This window comes from Cervus elaphus, chromosome 9, assembly GCF_910594005.1.
Source record: "Cervus elaphus chromosome 9, mCerEla1.1, whole genome shotgun sequence".
Taxonomy (NCBI): domain Eukaryota; kingdom Metazoa; phylum Chordata; class Mammalia; order Artiodactyla; family Cervidae; genus Cervus; species Cervus elaphus.
In genome coordinates this window covers 46,782,853-46,804,386 of record NC_057823.1, presented here as the reverse complement: position 1 = coordinate 46,804,386, position 21,534 = coordinate 46,782,853, and the positions used below count along the sequence as shown (strand labels likewise).

General features: G+C 48.0%; 1 protein-coding gene across 3 annotated transcripts in view; it reads left to right on the top strand.

The window, feature by feature from the left end:
• The window catches only part of FSTL4 (follistatin like 4), a 417,881-nt gene that overhangs the window by 7,039 nt on the left and 389,308 nt on the right, over window positions 1-21,534 (top strand). For all 3 annotated transcript variants that reach the window (XM_043912771.1, XM_043912769.1, XM_043912770.1), the window contains exon 2: window positions 1,213-1,348. In XM_043912771.1, the coding sequence (XP_043768706.1) occupies window positions 1,223-1,348 (126 nt within the window). In that variant the 5' untranslated portion in view covers window positions 1,213-1,222. The remainder of the gene's footprint in view (window positions 1-1,212; window positions 1,349-21,534) is intronic.

The window sequence follows — 21,534 nt, the reverse complement described above, 5'->3', positions numbered from 1 at the left end:
TGGCAGCCCTGGCAGCAGCTCTGGTGATCATTTGATCCCTCTACTTGTGTAGCACAGGGATCCTTCTAAGCTGTTGGATTTGGGGGTGAGCATGGGTGGATCCTTCAAACAGGCTGTAAGGTCTCTCAAGCAGCTCGTCATCTCTGACTCGGACACCTCTCTGGACCATCCCTGAGCCAACTCACAGGGGGTGCTGGCCTCCAAGGCACTCTGTTTTCATCTCCGCAGCCCTGAGCACGAGGCAGTGTGGACCACATGCAATTAAGCGCTAAATTGTGTGGTGCTCACAGAAATCAATAACCCTTAAAGTTTCCTTGGGTAAGAGTTGTAAATACTGCATGATGGGCTCTATCTGGCTATGTTTCTCAGAGATACTGAAATTAAGGCTGGAATATGTTCACAGTGGAAACCTTAAAAAGGACAGCTAATTGGACAAATGCACCAGTCTGTGTCTTTGTCCTCTTAACACAATGCCCAGCATATATTAGGACGTTGAATTTTTATTACAACTGATCCTTTGTGTTTTTTTCATCCATGTAATTCTTTTATTACTTTCAATTGCCCATTTCTTGTCCTCTAGTATTTTAGACAATACCAAACAGAGTCTCATAAAATATCTTAAATGTTACCGAAATCCTGTTATCTGGTGGATGCTTGAATTCTACTACAAGAAGGATTGGTCTTAGAACAGAAATGAAAAGAGTAGACCCCTTAATATTTTGAAGTTCACTATCTTATTAACTTTGTCCTCAGCTACAAACAGGAATGCTACAGATTTAACATGATTTCTCACCCGTGTTTATTGTATGCCCCACTGCAAATGCTGTCTGCAGAAACGGAAGCATGGACACATGGTAACCTCTCAGTGGTGTCTCAGCCTTTCCACCCTCATTTGTTCTTACAGATGTGGTGACAGGTGTGTTTCAAGTGGGTTTCTGCATACCAGTCAGCATTTAGAGCTTTTACTGTGTGCCCAGCCCTGCCTCCTTCAGCCCTCGCAGCAGCCCTCTTGGGTACATATTATTGACCCCACTGTAGAGATGAGGCTCCAAAGTAGTGTAACTTTTCCACGGTAAACCAGAAGACCTGGTGCCAGCATATAAACTCAATATTTATCTGATTCTGGAGAGCAAGTACTCACTCACTAACTACCCCTTGACTTGTTTATATTTTGCAGTGCTTAGTGCTGGGCATTTGTCGTTTTCTCAACAGATTCAACAGAATGAGACCAGGAGGCTTTTGGCTGCATCTCACACTGCTTGGAGCCTCCCTGCCTGCTGCGCTGGGATGGATGAACCCGGGAGCCAGCAGAGGATGGAACGTGGGTGTGGGAGAGTCCCCGGCAGAGGTATAGTCACGTCACAACTGGCATGACATTTAAAACTCATTGCTTTTGATTGTTACAGTATCTGATTTCCTTTCTGCCTGTAGTTTGTATCAAGTAGATTGCAGTGGAATTGAAAACCCTGCTCCCTTTGCAGTAGGAGACAGAAGGAAGTCATGTGTGTCGATAGGGACTGAAGGTTTATATGATGCTATGGCAATGGTCTAAAATCTCTTCAGTGTTGACGATGTATCCCTAAATCAAGCTGTGGTTGCGTGGTTTGTCTTCTATGCAGACCCTCCCGAGAATGGCCTCTGTGTATGTTTAATAGTACTCTGAAAGTGCCGACTCATCGGTGGAACACACCCCTGTGAATTAATGAAGTCTTTTAATTATAAAATATGTTTTAAAGGAAATAGACTCCTTTTCAGCTATGTAGATAAAAGAACCAGGAGGAGTAAGAACTGGCGGGTGGAAGTCCTGAGGGAGCCGGCCTTAATGAACAGATAAGAATGATTAATGGCATGTTAGGTATATATAAATGCTTCTAAAGTGCTTGAAAAACTTGTTCTCAAATGCCTCCCGGGAGAGTCTCGCCATCCTGCTAATTGCTTAGTGAACTCTGGTCTGAAGTGGTGAAGAGGAGTCCTAAACAGCATCCGCCCTGCTCAGGTAGTGGGCTGCATGAACTGGGGGCTTGTGAGGGATGTAGACTTTCTGCAGAAAATGTTTTGTACATGCTGAACCTTAAGAAATGACTAGACCCTCCTTCCATTAAAACTACCTAGGATTTCCTTGATGATGTGGTGAATGCTAATTCTCACCTGAGAGCTTTCCAGGGCATCTTAATTGCCATTGTCTTCCAAGATGCACCCCCTTTTCCTTCACTTTGTGCCTGCGTCCTGTCCTGTGGAATAAGGAAGAAAGCGAAAGTGAAAGTTGCTTAGTCGTGTCCAACTCTTTGCGACCCCATGGACTATACAGTCCATGGAATTCTCCAGGTCAGAATACTGGAGTGGGTAGCCTTTCCCTTCTGCAGGGGATCTTCCCAACACAGTCACCCCCAAAGTCAGCATTACCTGGAGAGTGAACAACGATACCTGGTATATGGTAGGATTAATGCGTTATTTGATCAAAAGACATGATTTCTCTTTCATTATTACTTAATTGTAATGCAGTCCCAAACCTACAAGCCTTACTGTTCAGGGAGCTTCAGAAGTAATTTAATGCACACACTTTTCCTGCTGAAGTTAGTGTGGCTTCCCTTTGTGGTGAGCAGATGATTAAATAGAAACACTATCTCTCCCATCTAGCTCCATGAAGGATGCAAGGTAATGCTCTTTTGAAAGAGTCTGAAGGCTGACTTGCCAGCAAGCCTGGCATTTCCCAATGGGAACCATTTAATCACTATACTGGTACTCATACAGAGGGAAAACGATCACTTAACTCCTATAAATATATTGTTGAATATTTACTAGAAAAGCAAACAGGCAAACACACAGCAAGGTGTGTTTAGTCTTCGTACTGTTGGGCTCGTTGGCCCACTGTTTTAAATTGCTCATTTTAGTTAAAACAGTCAAGCCAATTAAGGTGGGTGTTAGCTGGAGGTAAATTGAAGATAAGTTGATATCAACCCAGGGCTTCTTTATTTTAGCTGTTAATACCCTAGTACTTTGTATACCAACAAGAAAAAGCAGATGCTGCTCATCCTGAGGACGTGAGGCTCTTTTGCTTGGGGGTATTGTGCTCCCTGCTTGCCTTTTTAGGATAGAGCCCGGGAGACACCATTGTCACCCAGCTTTGGGAATGTCACTGCTTCAGGGAAAGGAAGTGATGCCTCTGTGGACTCTGGAAGGCAGAAACATCTGCCTTAGCCCTCCAATTCTCTTTGCTGTAGTCTGAGTTTTTGTGAGTGCTCGTTGAGTCTGCTTCTGCGAATTTTTAAATGAGATGATGAGGATGTGAATGGGCCCAGGACATAGGACAACCTCCGTGAATGTTTAGACAGGGCAGGACATGTATTGTCCAACATTGTAACTGGTTAGTTGGCTGACCTTGATCACACCTGATGCATGGTCCCACTGTGCCCTCACTTGCTAGGGTCCTCCTGTCCCCCCCCACCCCCCGCCCCCGTTTTTTTTTTTTGGCAAGTCTGAATCAGCCACTCCTCCAAGGCCTTCCTCTGGTTCTTACCTTTTCTCTAGAATCTTCTTTGACCACTCTTGGTCATGTTTGATCTCTCCCTGAACTCCTACTCCTAGTCTTTCCTATGTCTTTTTCTTTTTAACTCTTACATTTTATTTTAGCATAAGAATGAAGCCATCTTCTTTATCTTTCTCTTCCTTACAGAGGCTTATTGAGTTTTTCAGTCAATCGATATTTATTCAACATTTGGTACTAGTCATGAAGTCACCTTGGTGCTTTCAGTTTCGCACTAGACTGTCATGTATTTAGATGAGTTTTTAACATCTCCTTGTGTGCTGAAGGCCCACTTCCGATGGGGGCATGAATGGTCCCTCCCAGCAGACCTGTAAGCAGCTTGGGGGCTGAGCTGTGCTTGTAACCTTATCAACATCCGAGACAGTCCTGTGTGTTACAGGGTCTGGGTAGTTTCTTCTTTGAACTGTAGCTCTTAATATATCCAGAGCTCACCTCGCAAACCGTATTAAACTCCTCTAGCAGTTTCCTCAGGCAGTCTTATTTTCTAGAAGAATCAAAACCAACAGTTTCCTGAGACTCAATAAATAAATAAATCAAAAAAACCTTTCCAGGAACTAAATGGTAAAATGTTTCCCTGTGTGTTTTCCTCCTGATAGGAGTACTTCCCAAAACATTCATTGACTTGAGATTTTTGAAGTACTTGGAAAGCATTAATGAGATTTGATTTGCCTTTCAAGTTATTATGCCAATTACTCAAGTGTCCTAAGGGTAAACAAGGATTAAATGACCAATGTGTGTGTGCTTGCACATCTTTAAAGCAATTATAATGAATATGAATTTTGTTAAAATATTGTTTTATGTACAAAGACTGCAGCTGAAATAGCTTCAAGGAGTTTACCATTTTACAAACGTAGATAAAAAAGAAATGTAGCTGGGTGGAGTGCCTGTTTAATAAGAGCTGAGTGGCATGACATGGTCTAGAATACTAATGCAATACTGAATCTACAGGAAACAATTCGAAGAGATACAACTTATTGAAATTCCGAAATAGTTATATTTTCCTCTTTTCCCTGATACTCTGGCCAAGATAGATACAGTAGTAAAAATCCATATTGGTAGAATTTTATAATGGGGAACCAGGCAAGTGAGAAGGGGTGTGGTAACAGTCCCTAGTGACACCCCCTCTTGAGGGGCAAGCGTGTGTGTGAGGGTCCCCACGGCGGGTCCCCACCCCTTTGAGCTCTGGATACAGAGTTGCCATCGCTTATTAGCTGGAAGGGATTGGATGGTGGCTATTACTCAGCCTTCTTGCCTGCTTCCTGATTTTACTGAACTTTTCCTAAATTGCTGTTCCCCATAGTTTCTAGTCACACACTAAATATCTGTAAATATTGATACTGGTTCCATTTAAAATTGTTAGCTTTGTATGCCTTGGTGCTTACAGAGCAGAGATACGCTTTGAGGTCAGACACCTTTTTTTTTTTTTTTAGTGTGTGTGAAGTAACACAAGGATCTTTGAGGAGAAAGATATATAGGAGTGGTATCAGAGTCAGGATGCTTCCCATCCTCCCTGACCCCGGGGATCAGCCTGAGAGAGCAGGATCCTGCTGGGGCTGACCTGCCCTTCCCCTTTCTGCAAGGGTTGGCCCCAGATGCAGACTGCACTTCTCTCCCTGGGAGGACACCTTCGAATTTTAGAGAAGTTAAATGATCTGGCTTCTCTCTGCATTGGTTGGGCACTCAGGAGGACTCAGGCTGCTAAGACTGAGCATTAACCTAAGAAACATTTTTCTCCCTTAATAAGTGTCCTTGTTCTTGCACATTTGATTGAATTTAAGACCAGGCTCCCCTCCCCTTTCTAGTGATGGTCTGCCCCACCCCGTGCCCCCCAACTTCTTTTTGACTGATGGCTGGGGAAGATTAGTTGATCACTCCAGCCCCTCACTCTGTTTGTGGGAAGAGAAAGCCAGCTCCCTCCTTCCTGGGGGACCCCAGACAGGGTCCAGGCTGGTACTCAGCATTTCCTAGGCCTCACCTACAACACAGGCCTGCTCATAGCTTTAATGTCTGTGTTCTGTGGAATCGCCCTTCGTCAGCACTCCCTGGTGCCAAGCTCCAGCACTATCTTTCAAAGAAGATGAGACTTGGGTGTAGCACTTTTCAGCAAGAAAGTGCGATGGGCCTTTCACCTTTCACTGGGCGTGGGGCACTGGGATGTAGATGGCACCCCTTATATGAGACGTCTGCTGCAGGGGCGGTTCTGGCAGGGGGAGGCCTCTTCTCTGCTCCTCCGGGGGAGGCCTCTTCTCTGCTCCTCCAGCTCTGGCCTCTGGCTGTCTGCTGATTACTCTGTGTCAGAGGGTATGGATGTTAGCTTCTCGGGAAAATCGGGAGATTTGCAACCTCCCATCTACAGATGTGAGTAAATTCGTAATTTCCAGGGTGAAGGGTAGTGACAGTACTCCAAGTCCCAGGGACATTGGATGAGCTGGCTTCTACCTTTAGAGATGGTGTGGGCTGTACCTAACTCCAGTCCAGGGTCTCTTGAGCTTCAATGTGCTTGTGAACAGGCCCTAATACTTCCAGTCCCAGAGGACAGTGGGCAGAAAAGCCCTCGGGTACCCCACAACCTCCCTCTCCCATGCACACATTCAGGAGGGAGAATCTACTTGGCGATGAACCCTGGCCTTTTTTTTTTTTTTTTTTAAGCTTCCTGCTAACAGGATGATGTTGACTGCAGTCAGGAAAAGGAGAGAAACACACAGACTGCAGTCATGCTGGGAAATAGCTTGCCGTGCAATTGGCTTGGGGGAGAGGAGGCAGGGGCAGGTAGGTGAGGGGATTGGTGAATTGATACAGCCTGGGGGGTCTGAGTCATTTTCACCTATTTTCAAGCAAGCAGGCAGACAGGTAAACTTAGATCTCTGAATCCTGGGTTGCACCCTGGCTTGTCTGTAGGTGATTTACATCCAGAGGTCAGCTGGCACTCCCAGGCCCTCACCATCACCTGTGCCTCCCACCCTGGTGTCCCACCCAGCTTCTGGCCCCAGCGCCCAGCCAGGCTGCTTTGGGGACCACAACTGCTGGACTGGTGCTGTGTTTGGGGGGTCTTGTTTTCATTTTTAATCCATGGACAGAGGCCCCACCATCTTTGTTCTTTGCCTTGGATGTTCTTCCTCTCTTGCCGGTTTTGGGAAACCTGCTCTGTACCAGTTAGTGTACTGTGGGCCCCTTTGGTATTTTGAGATCATAGTTGACAGAGTTTTAATTGGCTCTGAAAAGTTCTGCGACCCAGGAAAGTAAACATTTATGAGTTCACAGAAAACCATTATTGTTCTTCCTCTTAATTTAGCATTTACATATCCATTTTATTTATGCCTCTGCTGCTAAATAATCTATGCTTCTCTAGGAAAATTCCCATCCTTGTAATCAGGGCATCAGGCCAGTCATTGTAAATGGGGCTCTGATTTCCATTTTGGGGTGGCTTGGCAGCATCAGCTCTGCCAGACCCCAATCATCTTCTCGATTAGTTCTCTGTGATTGTGGGTCGTCTCTTTCGTTTCCCATCCAGAGACAAGAAAATGCCATGTCGGTGTCAGACTCTAACAGGCCCCCTGTGTGGGGGTTCTCTTCTCTGTCCTGCAAGCCAGGGTCATTGTCCTTCTGCCTCCACTGCTGTGGCTTCTGCTGTGAGACTCCTGGGCCTCATCTTGTTGCCAGCCCCCTGGGGAGGGAGAGGGCCACCGGCTCCAGGAAGGGAGGGCTTAGGATGAGAGGGGTCCAGGACCTGAGAAAACTGCAGCAGAGCCGGGCGGATGCTGTTGGGTGAAGGAAACAGCCCACCTCAGCCCCCCAGGGCTTGGAGAAGCCCTCTGTCCACGGAGTCTGGTCCCTTACTTGTCAGTGGCCACACACACTTGCATCTTGGCCTTAGAAATTCTCTGAGTCAGGAAGCCCTAGATGCAGAGAAACCTAGTCTCTTCCCTCATGAGATCATGGTTCTAATATCTTGAGGATTCTTTCTTTCCAAAAGTGAAACCTGGGTATCCTCACTTACTCCTTCGGGTAATTGGGACCTCCAGCTTGCCCTGGGGACCAAGCCTTATGCTTTGCTCAGGTATTTCAGGAACTGTAGTGAAATTCAGAAAATAAAATTAATTTTGCTTCAGTTTAGTTTTAAAATGTCTCCCTGATAGCACTGCTGGGCTTAGTAGGGAGTGGTGACACACAATCCAGCCCTGAATGGACCCCTGCAGGGTAGAAACGCTTGGAAAAGACCCTGACACTGGAAAAGATTGAAGGCAGGAGGAGAAGGGGACGACAGAGAGGGTTGGATGGTGTCACAGCCTTGATGGACATGAGTTTGAGCAAGCTCCAGGAGATGGCGAAGGATAGGGAAGCCTGGCGTGCTATAGTCCACGGAGCCACAAAGAGTCAGACACGACTGAGCGACTGACCTGCACGGAGGGTAGAAAGGAAACAGAATTCTGCCAGGAGGGAGTTGGGAGGGGAGGGCCAGGGCAGGGTTTACCTCATGCTTCTTCCCTCCCCCAAGGGCCGGTGTCCTCCGATCAGGTTTTGGAGGAAATAGTCCCTGAGAGAAGGATCTGGGTGTGTTAAGGGCAGACAGAAGTGCAGGGACAGGATGGAATTGGGAGGGTGGAGGGAGAGAGCTGTGAAGTGTTGCTGTCGGGTTGGTGGAGAAGTGCCCAGCTCTGGAGGTTGAGCTGGGATGACATGGGGTGTGTGCCGTAGGCTGGTGATCCATCTGTTTCCTGCCTTGGCCTTCTCTCTGTGGTCCCAGTAAAGCCTGTCAGCCATTTGACCCACTCCCAAAATTTGAGAAGTGACCCACTGGGAGAGAAGAGAACAAGAACAAGCAGAGCCCCTTAAACACTGTGGCAGCCTTGTAGCTCAGAAGTTCAGTCTGTCCCAAGCCTGCGAGTCTCGGGATGAGAACACAGGACTCCTGATTGGGCTCTGGTCTCAGGTCTAGCCTGGCACAGCTAGTTCCATGGACTTGAGCCACTCCCTTCTCTTCTCTGGGCTTCAGTTTCCTCGTGTGGAGAGTGAGGGGTGATCAAGACGTCAGGGGAGGTCCCTTTCAGGCTTACTTCACATCTAAATTCTATCGCTGCAGACTGGGGGCCTTTGAAACATGAGCCGAAAGCTCAAGTGTTCTTTCAGATGTAGTCTTACCTCTCTTTCTTAATCCTGTTTGGCCAAATAGCAGGTGTGAGGTCTGAAGGCGTGACCCGTCTTGCTTTGTCTGAAACCTCCTGGGTGGTCGTCTCTGGGGAGGGGAAGCTTGTGAGGAGCTCTGCATGGAGAGCATGTGAGTCTGTTTGGCCAGAAACACTGCCACATCCCACATACAGACCTGGGTTCAAAGAAGGCTCCCTTGAGTAACTGCTGCTGGTGTCAGGAAGAGAAGTCCTCAGTATGCTAAGAAGAAAGGAATTGGAACTGTCTTATTACTTGGTGTCTAACAAGGGCTACATATCTGCCATGTGCTGGGATCTGTGCTCAGATGAGGGCTTCCTAGACCTTTGACTTCACAAAGCAAAAACATGAAAACTTTTTAAAGAATAAACTCAGCTAACTCCAGGAATCCCTATCACCTCTTTATATCTTTATACCTTCTTATTTATAAAGAAGAATAAAAGCTAGAGTTGGAGGAAAAAGGGCAGTCCATCACATGGAAGCCTGACACTGGCATGTTCTAGATTGCCCACGTAGGTGGGTTGTGTCTAAGGACCAGTCAGACATAACTGTTAATCACTGGAACATCCATCTGTTGGGTTGGCCAAAAGCCTCATTTGGGTTTTTCCATAACATCTTATGAAAAATACCCAAACAAAGCCTTTGGCCAATGTGGTAGTTCACAGGGAACTGAGACCCACAGAAGCATGTGGTAGCATGGCCTTGAATTTCCTGCCGAGCTGGAGTCTAAGCCCTGTCAAGACATTAGTTCCCAGACCTAGTTTCAGAGTTGTATTCTGTGGTGTCTGTACTAATTTCATGGCTGGAAAACTCTATTAGCTCCAAGATGGATAGGATAGATGCTTGTCTCAGAAAGAGGCCCCTGGGCCATCCGTGTAGGTGGTGGCGAGTCCCCCTACAGATAGGTTTCTGTGGTCACATCCAGCAATCCTCTATGTGGAGGTGACAGAAGAGCTTAAAGGGAAAGTGGGGTGAGGATTTCTTACACATGATCTTAAAATCATCTCTTGTCCGCTCATGAAACTCGACACACACTGCTATTTGGTGGACAACTTCTTCATCCTAACAAAAGACAATTTGGTTTCACTTCTAGTTGGGAAGAAGAAAACTCAAGAGAGTTTGCTCTTGGCTAGAGTGAAGAATGGAGGGTGAGTGACCTGTGGGACTCAGGTCTTCCCCTGGCCAAAGGGTGCATTTCAGCCTGACTCTGTGCAGGGTAGGAGTGGAGAAGCTGGTGCTGGGTTGGCCTGTAGGGAACCGCCATTGTTTTCCCTTCAGCTGTAGGTGGTTTTAGAAAAGCACCTGAGTGATTGCTTGATGTTTCACCTGGAGACTGGGCCCTGCTTTCCCCACTTTATCAGTGTTCCAAGAGGGTCTTGAGTTCAAACTAAAATGCTTTTGAGGTTTTAGTTGGAAAGGAAAGCTACCACTGTTAATTTTGTTAAAATACTTTAACCACTGGGGGTCTGGATTGGGATAGAAAGTGTATGTGTGTATTTTTTTTAAGAGTTGGGAAGTCATCCCTGTATTTCTCAGGAAGGTTATTTCCAGGGAATACCACTGGTGACCAGTGAGCCTTTAATGGAATAGGAAGTGGCTTAAAGAACCATGTCGGCTGGTCATCTAACCAGCTCTGAGGGAATTGGGCATATTGGCCCCACCACAGAGGTGGCCAACATGACCACCTGGGTTTCGACCCCTGCCTCTGGAGCATGGCGTGTTTTTCTGACCACACAGTTCTCCTTACTGAGGCTGAAAGTTCTGTGCGCTCTTAATGGCTTGTTGGCTGGTGATGGGCAAGCTCCTAGCACAGACAGGTTGCAGGCAGCCTTCCCCCACCATGACGTAACTGGATCCTAGAGGTTCTACATTTCCTCTTCATCCTCCATGATGTTTATTGTTGCTTTAAAATCCCACAGTTGCTTTTTCCAGCTGGGACCAAACTATTCACTTGCTGCACTACCTGTCTGCACTGCTGCCTAAGGAATCTCCTATTCTGCTTTTGACTCGGGGGCCCTTTGTCAAAGCGCCCTGGGGCTCAGATCTGCTTCCTCCCTTCCAGCTGTGTGGCTGAGGGAAGTTCCTTATTCTCTGACCTTCAGCTTAGCATTGAGTAGAATGCAAGCAATAAAAGTCCTGATTTCAGAGTTGTCAAGAGGACTAAGATGGTACATGTATATCCGGCATGGACAGCTGCTCAGAACATGGCTGTCAGAGCTGTGGTTTGTGCCCTTGATCTCCAACCCTACTGAGCACCCATCAAGAAGACTGTGCACTTCTCTCACACCAAGACCTGGCATGCTACCACCAGCTGCAGTACTTGTCACTTGGTGTTCAGCCACCACAGGCTGGCTCTTGTGGTGAGAGGGTCCTCTTTCTGGTGGAATGGTCAGTATCCTGGAGCCTGGGCCCCCTGGATCCCCAGTGTCCAGGGGGGTTGGTACACAGTAGGGTATTCAGAAACTTGTCAAGTAAGTGAATGAGTCAGAGACTTTCTATTATTGTTTTGGCATCACATAGGAATTTAGACAAGGAGACTGGAGTTTCTAGGACTCCTTACAAAAAAAATCCCTGGAGAGACCAGACGGTTCTTTGGTTTCCACTTATAGTAGAATCCCGTCACAGTTTCAAATCTTTCCAGCATCCTTACTGAAGCAGTAGAAATGTAATAGAGCCCTATGGGTTGTGTACAGGGGAGGGGGTTGAATCCCTGACTCACTTGCTGTCTCCCTCACAAGTGGGCTTTGGGCCTGCCTGACCCTGATGGTCCCTTCTGTGAAGAGGCTGGAACACAAGGCGGGCACACCAGACCCTCACCTGAAATGGGAACCTGAGAATGCAATGTAAACTCAAATGCAGGATGTTCTGTTTATGTTTCACATTTTCAGGGTCAGCAGAAATAGCCTGTGGCTCCAGGGAGGGTGGCTGCCGACTATCCCTACAAAGAGGGGAAGGGGCTGAGGGCTGTGAGAACAGACGCTGTCTCTGGGGATGTTGTTAAGTAGGTGTGAGACTCCTGATGGCTTTTCTTGATGCTACGTCTCTGGTCAACTGGAGTGAAAGCTTGCTTAAGCCGTTCAATCATTTAAAGCTTGCTGTCTAAGTAAAGAACACAGAACTCTTCCCATTTATTTGCTTTTCTAGCCTTGTGTTTAAAACATGCTGGAAAACTTCCTCTCTAGCGAAGACCTCAGGTTTCTGTGGTTCTGCTGATGCCACATTTTGTGCTTTCATTCCAGGGAAGTAGATTTGGGGACAGCAGGAGATTTGAAATGGGGGAGGCCTGCCCGGCGATGCTCTAATTGGAGTGCTTCTAAAATGTGCCCCACTGTGCCTCCTCTTCCTCCTCCACTTACTTCTCTTTGGTTGTTACATATGCTGTTATTTTCACTTTAGCATTTGGCTGTGAAGAAAGGGATTCTCTGCCTTGTGCTTGGGTGTCCCTCCCTTGGCAGTGTAGTTTAGGAGTATGTCTAAAAGCAGAACTTCCCACTTGACCTTCTCGGGATGTAATATACCTACCTGGTATGGGTCTCTGGACCCTGGGATATCTGGGCCAATGGGGACATCAGGTGGCCTTAAGTCCTAGTCATCAGTGGGTATCCACTGAGCACTCCGCTGTGTGCTTAGCCATGTTCTAGGGCCAGCTGGATGAAGAGAAATGGGACTGATTGTGTTCTTGGGGCTTGAGGACCAGTGGAGTGGAGAATTGGGAAGGTGATGGAGCACTTGGCTATTAGAGTCTGAGTTAGTAGAGGAATTTAACCCTATGTTGACTTCAGCCTAAAGGAAATTAGGTCTCTTTCTCAAATAACAAAGCAGGAAGCAGCGCTGCTCCCCACCACCCTGGTTTCATTGACCCACTCCTGGTCCCATGGCAGGATGCTTGTTCTCACAGTCCAGACTTTCTCCTCTGCAGAAGGGTTGTGTCTAATAGCAAACCTAGTATCACAGGGTCATCCATGGCCCATGATTCTGCTGCTCTGGAACCCTCAAGAGGGTTGGTTGGGGGCTGGAAGAAGCTGGCATCTCAGGGTGTCACCCCCTACAAGCCGGACACCGTGGTTACTGCAGCAGCTAGTGGTGTCCACCAGAACTTGTCCACCAGAGCAGGTGTGCATCCCTCTGGACCCTCTGCTAAGGTGGTTCTGTTCAATATGGCCCTGGCCTTCTTGTTGGCCCAGAGGACTTTATCTGGCGACAAGGAGGGAATGGCTGCCCATTGCTGCTCTGTCTCATCTCACCGAGGATGCTGTCACATGTGAGAGTACCACCCCATTGCCCAGACTGTCATACTTGGAAGTCTTAGCTCTTCCTTTTGATTCCCGTCTTGAGCTCAGTCTCCATCCACGTCGAACGGGTTGTACCAGTTGGTTCGGTAATTCACAGGAAGAAAACACTTCTGTGACCGTGCTGACTAGGACAAAATTATCTGTGATTCATTATACATTCTAGATGAAAATGTAAAGTAGACTTGAAGCCTTACCTCATTGAAAACGACTGTTCTTGCGCTACAAGAAAGGAGGGTCCTGAGCTGCATTCTATAGGAAAGCCCTGTAGGTGGTGGGCTGATGTCTCACCTCGGGATTATGAGAAGGGAAAGGGAATCATCACAAATGGCTCTAAGAAATCACCTATAACATGCACATGGTGAGCAGTTAATGCATTGTGGAATGTGTTTGGTTAGCAGTGTGGGCCTAACTGTGGGTGACGGGAGAGTTAAGAGCAGAGAGGCACTGGGTGGGAGGCAGGCTGGGAAGGACCTCTTGGAGACAGAAGGACTTGGAAAGGCTGGCAGAGATGTGGGTGGGGAGAACACTCAAGTATTTGAGGAGGAGGGACTTTTCACGTGTAGATGTGGGCTGGAGCAGGACCAGGTCTGTTGGGCAAGGAGAAGAAGGACTCTGGGCGTGGTTACCCAGGCCTGCTGGCCAAGTGACTCATGAGGGACCCTTGGTGGCTATGAGCAGAATCACCTTCCAATGTGTTTGTGTACACAAATGTGTCATCTTGAGTCCCCAGAGACCTGGAGCCCTGCAGGCTGCCTCGGGGTTACAGGGCTAGAGTCTTTAGGCAGCCTGTCCCCCTCCCCACCTCTGCCCAGCTCACCATCTCCAACACCCACCTCTCTGTTCTCTCCCTGTTCTCTCTGGAGACCCACTTTTCTGCAAACCTGCAGATCCTGTCTCATAGCCTTTATCTTATAGCTTTGCCCTGCCAGTACACCACGCTCCAGCCTCACGGCCCTGGGCTACCCAGTCTAGGTGTAGTCTCAGAACCTGGTTGGCTCAGCTTGGCCAGGCATTTGTGTTGGTCCCATCACGTGTGGCCAGGGGTCAGGTCCCCAGAGGAGAAGTGCCATTCAGGGGCTCTGAATGGAGGCTGTAGGTACAGGCCTGGGGGGCTCCAGTGAAGGAGCAAGAGAACAGGTCACCGTGGGTGGATGGGGTTTCTAAGGCTGAGGAGCCAATCTCCAACCTTTCAGCACTTGGAGCAATGTGTGCTGAACCTTCAGAAGTGCTGGCAACTTATCAAGTTGTGCTTTTTCCCATCTTCAGATCTGGAGCTGGATTAGGACACCTGCCTACATGGTCTTCAATATTTGCTCTTCTGCCTTGTATGCTCAGCTTCCTCTACCTGTCTCTGTGGTACCCTCACCGCATCAACCTGGACTGTCTGCGGCTAGGCAGCTGGGAAGCCCAGTTTACCCTCTCTGGCTCATCCCAGCTGACAGACAGGCTGTAAAGGCTGCTCGATGTCCATGTGCTGGCTCAGCATTTCACCAGTTGTCACCCTGACCCTGCGGGCCCCCCTGTGACTGTGTTCATGCCCCCTCAGCAAATCGACTAAAGGGCAGCAGGCTTTGGGGCTTGGAGGTGGCCCTGTGACTCTGGCGCTCATGCATCTTGTAGGGCAGGGAGCTCTTTAGGACAGCTGCTTTGAGGTTTAGCTGGACTTGTTCTTGGGAAGGAAGAAGGGGCTTCGTGGGAGGGGAGTCGTGACTTTACCAGATGTCTCTTCTTAGAGGGGCTGTCACTCTGTGGAATCCAGTGAGTAACAGCACAGCTGAGCTGCCATGAGATAATTAGGCCACAGAATCTAGACACAATGGATGCTCTCTCAGTTCTGGGGCCGAGCTTCCCTCCCAGCCAGGTGCAGAATCTTGTTGCATTCTCAACTTGGGTTTTGCTGTCATGTCTATTTCTGGGTAACTAAGAGTATGGAGTGTTAGGGAACCAGGGACACTGCCAGGGTGGGAGATGTCAGGCCAGGGGCCCTCTGGAGCTCAGAGCTGGGCATCTGAAAACACTCCTCATAAGGAATAAGTAGATTCCTGATAGAGACTCCTTTGAATTCCGTAGCTATGAATGTTGATAACATTAATAAACAGCTCTCGTTTTGTCAAAGCTTTAAGTACATCACTTCATTGACCTCTCAAAAAGATTCTATGAGGTACCATTAAATTTCTTATTTTATTCATGTGGAAGCAGAGGCTTCAAGATGATGGGTGAGTTGTCTGAGGTCTCCCATGTATGAAGTGGTGGAGCTGGGCTTTGCACTGACCTTCTGACCATCCTGCATGCTCCTCACAAGCTCCAACTGCTTTCCCCACCCCCACCCCCACCTTACTTATTTTTGAGGTTAAGGAAAGGATGTTTAGGAAATTCCTTGGCAGTCTGGTGGTTAAGACTCCACACTTCTAAAGCAAGGGGCATGGGCTCCATCCCTCATTAGGGAACTAAGATCCCACTTGCCTCGTGGAGCAGCCAAAATTTAAAAGAACATTTGATGATGTTGACCTTTGGAAGCCAGAGCAGACTCTATCACATCAGATAAGACCCTGCCACCTCCTAGTGGGCAGCACAGCTTGAGGGAGCCCCCTGCCCTACCCTGGGGGCAGTGGCAGAGCATGTCCTGCCATCCCTCTTCACCCTGGCTCCCCAACACACACCTCTTTCTCTTGTCTTCTCCCACTGTGGGAAAGGGCCTATCGGGCAGCCCTGGAACCCGTAAGAATTAACATCTCTTAGCCTACTTTCTTCCCTTCTTCAAGGGGGTCTAACAAGGACTTTGCAGCCACTGCCTTGTGGACCCCTGAGCATCTGCCGTCGTGTAGGGCAGAGCCTGGCCAGGCCCACTGCTGTGCCTGTGCATGTAGAAAGCTGGATGTCTGGGCTCTGGTTGGAGGCCTAAGCGTGATAGTGGTGAGTAGTTTTCCCTATTTCTGCTTCTAAGAATTGGCCTTGGAAAGTGCCTAAGGGTTGAGAACTGTCAAGGGTTCAGAAGCTGAACTCTGGGACCTTGACTTTAGGGAAGAGGCAAGAGTCCCAGCATCAGTGACCAAGGCGATTACTGTCAGATACAGGTTTCTGGAGGGTCAGTAATCCCAGTGGGAAAACGTTGGTGATTGCTGACTCTTCTACCAGCCCCTGGAAGAGAGCAAGGGGGTCAGTGCTGGGTTATAGCCAGAGTTCCTTATGTTCCTGTTATTGGAGGGAGGCTGTCATGGAGGGTGGTCCTCTCTTCCCCAGAGGCGGGAGTGGTAGGGCAGTCCCAGGTACACAGGGCACTGAGGTTGGCTCAGCTGTGGGAGCCGGTGCTGGCTCCTGTGGAAATAGGCCTGCCTCCTCCCGGTGGGTGAGACATCAGGAAGTCTTGGCTCCTGCCCCATGGATGAGGAGGGAAGGGCAGCTGTAGGGGCGGGGCAGGCCCCCACTATACAGTATACAGAGTGCCCACTATAGAGCCCCAAGGGGAAGGAATCCTGGCATTTGAGTGTGCTGGAGCCAGTCAGCTCATGGGCAGCACCAGAGGATCAGAGAAGGTCAGGGAAGATAGCCTGGGGTGGGTGCAAGAAGAGGAGTGAAGGAACAGCTCTGGCTGGGTGTTGGTGGTTCACGATTGACACTGTATCAACTGATGGAGCCATCCTGCACCCTGTCTCTGCCCGTCATTGCCCACTGCGGCAGCAGAACTGCTGGCCCCTCCCTACTCCAGGGACCCCAAGACACTGATGAGTACCTGTTTGGTTCTGGGCACTGTGCTCGGGGTTGCGGACAGGGCGATGCTGGACAGTCTCCCAGATGGTGTCCGTAGCTGGGAACTGGTAAGCTACAGCAGCCACCAAGCACCCTTCCTCTGTAAGGTCTCCTAGCAGTCTCACAGGCACTACCTTGAATCCCAGCTTACAGCTGTGGTCACTAAGGTGGACGTTAGCATCTTGGAGCTGTAGACCCAAGGTGCTGGCGCCCAGATGGGCACTTCACAGCCATTTAAAGCCAACTCACGTCCTCCAGGCCAGTCACCCTGTTCTCCCCATCCCTGGGGAGGCTCTCAGCTCTGGTGCTGAGCCTGCCCTTCCCACCTGCACCCAATAGCTGCTGAGATCTGGATACTAGAGTTGCATGGTTTCCCAGGGAAAGAGAGCCCAGGCCTGCCCTGTTATCCACCTGCTTTACCAAATCTTGCTGGGAAAGAGATATCAGTGCTTCTGTGTACAGTGTCTGTGCCTGTCCAGGTTATGATTTTTAATTGGTCTGGTGTATGGTCTGAACTCTGGATTGCCTAAAATATCCCTGTTCGAGAACCACTGGGTTAGCTTATGGAGGAAGTATAGATTGAATACCCTCAGAGTTGTCCTTCTCAGCAAATGCTCTTCAGGGAGAGAGACGGTTCCAGCTATTGGAGACAAAGTCTCATGTGCCTCTGCCCCAAGTGCAAGGCCCTCTGGGAGGCATGGGTGCCTAAGGCTGGCCTGGCTCCTGACCAGTAGGTGGAGGGTAGACGTCTCTCCAGCTGAGCAGTGATGCTCAGCGTTCTTCACACACACCTTGTTCTATTCTCACGACCACCTTCTAGGCACTGCTCTGAATGTCATCTCGTGGGTGAGCAGACTCTGGAGTGTCCTACTTAAGTGCAGCTGGGGAAGGACAGGAGAAAACTGTCGCTTTTATCTAGCACTTTCGGAAGGGCCAGCTACTAAGTGAATAGCAGTCCAGCTATGCTGACCATCGGGTGCCTTTCTTTCTGATTCTGTTATAAAAGAAAATTGAAAAGGAGCCTTATTGTGCCTTAAAGGCTTTTTAATTATATATAACTCATTTAATTTAAACTACTTTAGGTTCCATTTTTAATACAAGTTTATAGTGGTACAATGAAAGTGCTTTCTAATCAAAGGGTGTTAGCAGATTTATCTCCCTGTACAGAGCGGATACCCACAGGAGCCCAGGCTAATTATTTATCCAGACAACAATCAAAGATTGCCAAGAGTTGAGTGGGAGGCATGGTGGTAGAGGCTCACAGGTGGCACTGGGGATTCATCTGTGGTGGAGGAGGGGCTATGAAAATTGAGGAAGGTGGGTGTGGAGAGAGCTCAGCAAACAGAAGTGGCCCTCGTCACACTCGCTGCTATTTCTGGGGTCATGACTGCTTCCATTGCTAGTTCTTACTGCTGGTGCCACAGCTGTGGACAGGGAGATGAGAATGGAGATGAGGGTTTGTGTGGTGATTTGAGTTCAGTTCAGTTGCTCAGTCGTGTCTGACTCTTTGCAACCCCATAAACTGTGGCACGCCAGGCTTCCCTGTCCATCACCAACTCCTAGAGCTTACTCAAACTCATGTCCACTGAGTTGGTGATGCCATCCAACCATTTCATCTTCTGTCGTCCCCTTCTCTTCCCGCCTTCAATCTTTCCCAGCATTAGGGTCTTTTCAAATGAGTCAGTTCCTCACATCAAGTGGCCAAAGTATTGGAGTTTCAGCTTCAGCATCAGTCCTTCCAATGAACACCCAGGACTGATCTCCTTTAGGATGGACTGGTTGGATCTCCTTGCAGTCCAAGGGACTCTCAGGAGTCTTCTCCAACAGCACAGTTCAAAAGCATCAATTCTTCAGCACTCAGCTTTTTTTATAGTCCAACTCTCTCTCGCATCTATACATGACTACTGGAAAAGCCATAGCCTTGACTAGATGGACCTTTGTTGGCAAAGTAATCTCTCTGCTTTTTAATATGCTGTCTAGGTTGGTCATAACTTCTCTTCCAAGGAGTAAGCGCCTTTTTATTTCATGGCTGCAGTCACCATCTGCAGTGATTTTGAAGCCCAAAAAAATAAAGTCTGTCACTGTTTCCACTGTTTCCCTATCTATTTGCCATGAAGTGGTGGGACTGGATGCCATGATCTTAGCTTTCTGAATGTTGAGCTTTAAGCCAACTTTTTCACTCTCCTGTTTCACTTTCATCAAGAGGCTCTCTAGTTCTTCACTCTCTGTGGTGGCTTGAAGGGATGACTGAATGGTCCTGAGCAGGGGAAGGTTGTGCTGTGCACAGCAGGGAGCAGGGGACAGGTCTGTAATCAGTACTGCCCCTGGAGGGGCCCTCCTTGTCACAAGTAGAAAACCCCTCTGTCATTCTGTTTCCCTTCCCTTCTTTGTCTATGACCACGGCACTTATTACTGTGACATGTTCTGTACATTTCATTTGCTTGTTTGTTGTCTGTCTCTCTGCGTGAGATCACAAGCCTCATGGGGACAAAGGTTGTGACTGTCTTGGCATTGCTGTGTCCCCGGGTCAGTCAGTATTTACTGAATGAACAAATACATGGGCAGATGACGGTAAGAATAAATGAACTGGGCAGGAGAATTACCAGGAGCTCTGCTGGGAATGCTGGGTGAGGGGCTGTATGTCTTAGGGAGAATCAAGGTGATGGGAATGGCAAGATAAGGCCTGACAAAAATGCTCTGCAAGGATGAGCCTGCAGAAGCAGGAAGTGATAAATGAGGAAGTAGAGTTTATGCTCCAGAGGGCAGAAGGGCCACTGGCCAAGCAGGAGGACCAGGGAGGAGGGGATTGTTTCTGGGCAAGATGAGAGACTCTGGTTGTGGCACTTGGACCAAGGGGTTTTCACTGTTTCTTTTGGAGGAAATGAGTGTGCCTGTCATTTGTGTCCTCGCCTTCTTACCCATTACCTGCCTTTTTTTCTTTCGTACTTGTGCCGATAAAGCAGTATGTCTGGGCTGCAGACTTAGGTTCAAATGGGAAAGACAAGCGGCCAATTACCAATCTCAGTGTGGTCTGCCAGGCAAATTGTAGCTACTCTCTAAAGTCAACTCTGAAACTCTAAGACTGTGAGTGATGCAGGTAGTGATGGAAGAGCCTTTTAGAAAATAGGCAACAGACCGCTTCCAGGTTACTCAGCTAATGTGACAGAAGTTGCCAAATGAAAAAATGAATGAATGTAAAAAAAAAATACAGCTGAATTGTGTGCTACACATTTATTATTCAATAAATATTGTGTGGTTTGTGGGTGGAAAAAAGAACCCCACCATGGCTCTGTAACTTTCTGCATCTTTAAGTCAGATGATCTCTATCTGTGACCACCCCCACTCCATGTGTAAAAGCAAGAATGAAAAATAGACATGAGAACTCTGCCAGAGGGCAGCCCCTTTCCCCTCTTTTGTCTCTTAATTTTTCAGACACAGATTATTCTAAACCTTATTGTGGGCTTATAGCTGGCAGAAGAAAAAAAGTAACAGGTTTGAATATCATATGAAACAGGTTTATGTTAAATTACATTATCTATTGGGTGGTACCTGGAGGGGATAATGGATAATTAAAACATAAACTCCTGTCCCTTACCCAGAGGCCACCTGTTCTCCCCGAATACTTGTAACGTGGTCTTGATTGTCTTGTGGCTCACGGATGACTAGAACACAGGATAGGACAGCTGGTGGGCATTAGACCTCCCAGAATAAGGAAGGCATCCTTGGCTGTCCCTGATCCTGTGGAAACTTGGCTAAAAATGGAAAATACGGAAAGTCAGACTTCAACGGCAGTCAGTGTGTTCCACGAGCCCAGAGGAGATCCTCACTAACCCCATACTCTCCTCAGGAGACCGTGAAAGAAACTGACTTCTTCCTTGCAATCCATCTTTTGAGGGTCTGTGACAGGCCAGACCCTGTGGTGGGATGAAAGAGGAATGCGATGCAGGCCGTGGGGGGGCTAGATGGGTCCTAGTTAGTGGCAGTCCTGTGTGACTGCGGCACGTTGTAGTCAGTCAGCTCTGCGTGGTGGGCTGGGCTTTGTCGAGCCTGTCTGGTGTCCCTGGAGAGGAAGACTGTTAGTTAATGGGGTGGTCCCTGGGGTGCTGAGTTAGAGCCCCATGCTAGTTAATGGGGTGGTCCCTGGGGTGCTGAGTTAGAGCCTCATGCTGCTAACTCTTAGAAGAGACCTGCGTGGGGTGATTGCTTGTCCTCAAGCAGAAACGATACTGTGCTATACTTTTCTAAATAAAAAACTTAATCAGTTTTTAATCTGTTGGGTTGTCAGAAAGATGAAGCTGGAAAGTGCCCCTCTTCCTTCTCAGTCTTTTCATCTGGCTGTGTGCAGATGATGGTGTTTAACAAGCTGGACTGATCTATTTGTCATTGACATTTATTCCATCAAATGTAATTTAATGTTTACTTGTACTGTCACTTTGGTAGATTTGCCACAGAAGACAATTTTAAATCCAGAGCCAACTTTTTTTTTTTTGTAAATGAATAACCTTTAATATATAGCTTTAAGTAATACTGAGAATTTAAAATCCTTAAATGCTCAGATGATAAATCTATTCATTCTTTGCTTCTAAAAACAAGAAATTTAACATCCAAGTCACCTTAATTTCTGAAGGCCTGGCAAATAGTCTCATTCTTTCTTTTCTCTCTGGTGTCTCATAATCACCATTAATACTTTTCTCTTTAGAGCATCACAACTTCCTCCAATGCAGCCCCTCTAAGTTCCTCATCAGAAAGTGCTGAGCAAAACTGCCTGAGGGATTCTGCCTGTGTTTC